General features: G+C 35.1%; 1 protein-coding gene across 1 annotated transcript; it reads right to left on the reverse strand.

The window, feature by feature from the left end:
- Window positions 1–2523: 2523 nt before the first annotated feature.
- LOTGIDRAFT_172533 (hypothetical protein) lies at window positions 2524–3654 on the reverse strand (the record flags this gene model as incomplete). The annotated part of the gene is made up of 2 exons (XM_009049420.1): window positions 2524–2697; window positions 2788–3654. The coding sequence occupies 2 exons, from the start codon at window positions 3652–3654 to the stop codon at window positions 2524–2526; spliced, it is 1041 nt and encodes a 346-aa protein (XP_009047668.1).
- Window positions 3655–4372: the final 718 nt, after the last annotated feature.

Below are 4372 nucleotides of genomic sequence, written 5' to 3' on the forward strand. Positions count from 1 at the left end.
TATCTCATGTTTCTTGCAACCCCCCCCCCCCCCTCTCTACTATCTCATGTTCCTTGTATTCCCCTCTCTACTATCTCATGTTTCTTGTAATATCCTCTCTACTATCTCATGTTTCTTGTATTCCCCTCTCTACTATCTCATGTTCCTTGTATTCCCTCTATCTACTATCTCATGTTCCTTGTGTTCCCTCTGTTCCTTGTAATCCTCTCTCCACTATCTCATGTTCATTGTATTCCCTCTGTTCCTTGTAATCCTCTGTTCCTTGTAATCCTCTCTCTACTATCTCATGTTCCTTGTATTCCTTCTCTCTTTACTATCTCATGTTCCTTAAAATCCTCTCTCTATACTCATATTTATATCTCACGTGTCTGGTAATCTCCTTTATCTTCTATCTCCTCTCTCTACTATCTCATGTTCCTTGCTATACCCTCTCTCTACTATCTAGATGTTCCTCGCTATAACCTCTATCTACTATCTCATGTTTCTTGCAATACCCTCTCTCTACTATCTAATGTTCCTTGCTACAACCCTCTATCTACTATATCACTTGGGAACAATCATGATTTCTTCTGCGTCCTCCTCTTCAATTTTAGATGAACATTTACTTATAAAACTGAATGGTGGAAAAGCAAAGAATAAAAATCACTCCAACAATGGTTAAACGCGTCAACAACTGATGGCCCAGGATCAGGTTTCCAAGAGATGTACTTTTAAATGCGGAAATTTAACCTAGAGGCAAATAAATCAATTACTGGCTCTCCAAAAATAAGACATATTTGGTCAAAATATGTCTGTCTTAGACACCACTCTGCACTAGCATTCTTATCTCCCAGTCGACTTTGATAGTCAGCTTCAATATTGAGCTTTCCTGGTAAATAAAAAGCGCTTAGCCAGATGTTTCTGGCAATACACCACAGCCATATTTGCCTTGTTATATCATTACATTGTTAAGTTCTGTCACCCATGTTATTAATATAAATTACAGAAGTAGTGTTGTCTAACTCAATTCTGATATGTATGTCATGCATATCACTGCAGAAGGTTTGCAAAGCCAAGCTGCAGTCAATTCTAGTACATTTATGTGCCCCTCTGATTCTCTGACAGACCAAATGCCACCAGATGAGGAATCATAGGACCCCATCCATCGTTAGATGCATTACTTTGTAGTGTATGTATTGGATTGTCATTAGAAATGAGTTTATAAGATGTTGTAATATTCTTTATACACCACTTCAAATCTTATTTACCTTGTTCTGAAATATTGATTACGGCATCAAAATTGCCTTTAAACTTTTTTTTAACAAATATAACTTCTCATTATCCAATATCCTGTAATATAGAACACCAGGAAAACTAGCTACAAATAATCCAATAACCTCTGTCAATTCTCGTATTGTTTGTCTGGATTTATTAAGGAAAGCAGAGCAAGCTTCTTGTAATTTTAAAGATTTATCATTTTTGAATTCAAAACAAACCCTAAATATGCAATTTCCTGAACAGGTTTGGCAATAGGTTTGTTGGGGTGGATAGTAAATCCAGCATTCTTAAACATGTGTATGGAAGCAATAATAATCTGTTCGCATTCGGTGTATGTGTCACCGGAAATAAATGAATCATCAAGATAGACTACAAAGCCACTAAGCTGAAATTTTGCAGACATATCCACATATTTTATTGATGAAACAAAATTACAACAAGAAGTAATAAGTTTAAAAAGTTTTATTGAAGAACAACTTCTAAATGTAGTAGATAAAACTCAATTACAAACTTTAAGTTCATTAATATCTAATTTAGATGATAAAAAAATAGATCTTAAACAACTAATAGCGAATATTAATTCAGGTATAAGTGAAGATAAATCTTGTTTTCTTCACTAAATCGATTTCCAAATTCTTTAACTGTCCCTAATATATCTACTACTCCCGAACCTCGAGCTATTTTTTCCATTTCCATATTATGTCTACGTTTTCAGTTGCTTTGTTGGCGTTGATGGCTCGTGTTATCCCAGCCGCCCCACCAGCCGTCGCCTCTGCTGCGGTCAGACCAGCAAATATCAACGGTAGGAAAGGTAAAAATCCACCTTCTTTTGCTTTCGCGTCAATTCTTTCCAAGTCTATATCATCACGGACTTTACAATGTGTATATCTATTAATAAGTTTTTTTTTTAGATATTTTAATCTTTTTACCATTGTAAGTTATTGTGCTTGGTGATTCCGTTTCGATAGCTTCTATTATTCTTTTTACTAAAGTTTCTGGTTTCATTTGTAAGAGGATAATTTAAATGATTATTCTCTACGAATCATCCGTCTGTCGGATATTTTAATTAAATGTTTTGCTTCTTCCAATAATAAACAATAACCAGTCACATCTCCTTGTGTTTTTTTCATTATAAATATTTATATTAACTCATGTTTTGAAAAGATCTTCTTGATGAGCTGATAGATCAAAACAGAAGATTGGGTGATTAATTGCAAAATCTACATATTCAAACTGAGGTGGATTTCCAAATAATTCACACATATTTTAGTTTCTATACAATTCATTATAATCCTTCGTGGATGGATTAATTGTTAATGGTTGGTAAGGATAACTATCATTGTTTAATCTTACTTGAACTTTACGGATTATAGGATCTTGAGTTTGATTCATTGCTAATCTAAAGATATTATTGTTTTTCGTTTGAGAATCTGGTAAGTTCTAGAAACCAACCATTAAATATCTTGCTGGTTTAATAGAGTTAGTGATTGGCCATGTAATGGATTCTCCAGTTAAAGTCATGCTACCTACCGTGTTACGACGAAGAAAGGCTATTTCAAGATCTTTTGTTAATGAGTTGAATATTCTCGTTTCTACTTCAATTGATGGTGTTATTACGGGTATGTAAAGTTGGAGATTCGTTATTTCTAATTTTGCATCTGAAGCATTCTCTCCAAAGAATATCTTATCATCACTGATTTCTCTTTGTAGATGAATTTTATATGGTAACCCTATGGAAACTTTTCTGTGTTCCAACAGACCGAATAATGGATATAACTTCCAATTTACGTAATTATCCCACCTATTATTCTCAACAACATTGTTATACTGAAGTACTCGTTTTTCGAATCCATGATTAGCTGCTCGTCCCACTCTTTCTATTGTGTTTCGAGCAATAGCTCTCATTCTATCTTCATTTGCATCATTTGGGACATTTCTTACCTGTTCTCTTAAAACACTTCCATCACGAACATCGGGTATCCAACCTGAGACTGAATCGTACTTTTTGGGATATAGAACTGTTTTCATCATTGTGTCAAATTCTCCGGGATGTTTGATGGTTTCTATAGGATTTGAACTAGCTTCCAAAACCATTTCAGTAAATAAAGATGGGGAGAAATTGTTTTCTAACGTTGTGTTTGTTTGTGGGGGTTGATGAGTCTGATTAGGAGTTCCGTCTTTGATTTTGAAATCGCATCTGAAATAGGCATCAGACAGAAGCAACTGATTCGATAATGAATTAATCTCGAAAGTGACCCTACCCCAATCATTTAGTTGGGATCTAGAGCCTACGGTTGGTGATATGATAATGTATTCCTCTTTTTTCTTATTAAACGAATAACGAATTGGATCATATAATTGAAAGATCGGATCTAATCTGTAATTTTTTTCTGTCATTTTTAAAGATAGGTTTTACCCTATTATTTGAAACCATTTACCCCATGGAAATCCAGGAAGATTATCAAAAACCAAAGTAAGTTTTAGCTTTTTATAAATACATTGTTAACAAAATAAATTTTTGATACAAAAAATTTAAAACATAAACTCTTCTACTAGGATTGGTAATTTTCACCTCACGACCGCTCCTAGAGAATCGGTAAATATACTTCAATGTTATCTCCCCTCTTACACAATCGGTAGATATACTTTAGGGTCATGACCACTCCTTCAGAATCGGTAGACATAGTTCAGGGTCATGACCGCTTCTAGAGAATCGGTAGACATAGTTCAGGGGTCACGACCGCTCCTTGAGAATCGGTAGATATACTTCAGGGTTATCTCCCCTCTTACACAAACAGTAGATATACTTTAGGGTCATGACCGCTTCTAGAGAATCGGTAGATATACTTCAGAGTTATCTCCCCTCTTACACTATTGGCATACATAGTTTAGGGTCATGACCGCTCCTAGAGAATCGGTTTATATACTTCAGAGTTATCGCCCCTCTTACACTATTGGCAGACATAGTTTAGGGTCATGGCCGCTCCTAAAGAATCGGTAGATATACTTCAGGGTTATCTCCCCTCTTACGCAGTCAGTAGATATACTTTAGGGTCATGACCGTTCCTAGAGAATCAGTAGATTATATCCTTTTCCAAAACGCTTGATCTTCACC

Source organism: Lottia gigantea (assembly GCF_000327385.1).
Source record: "Lottia gigantea unplaced genomic scaffold LOTGIsca_135, whole genome shotgun sequence".
In the NCBI taxonomy this organism is placed as follows: Eukaryota; Metazoa; Mollusca; class Gastropoda; family Lottiidae; genus Lottia; species Lottia gigantea.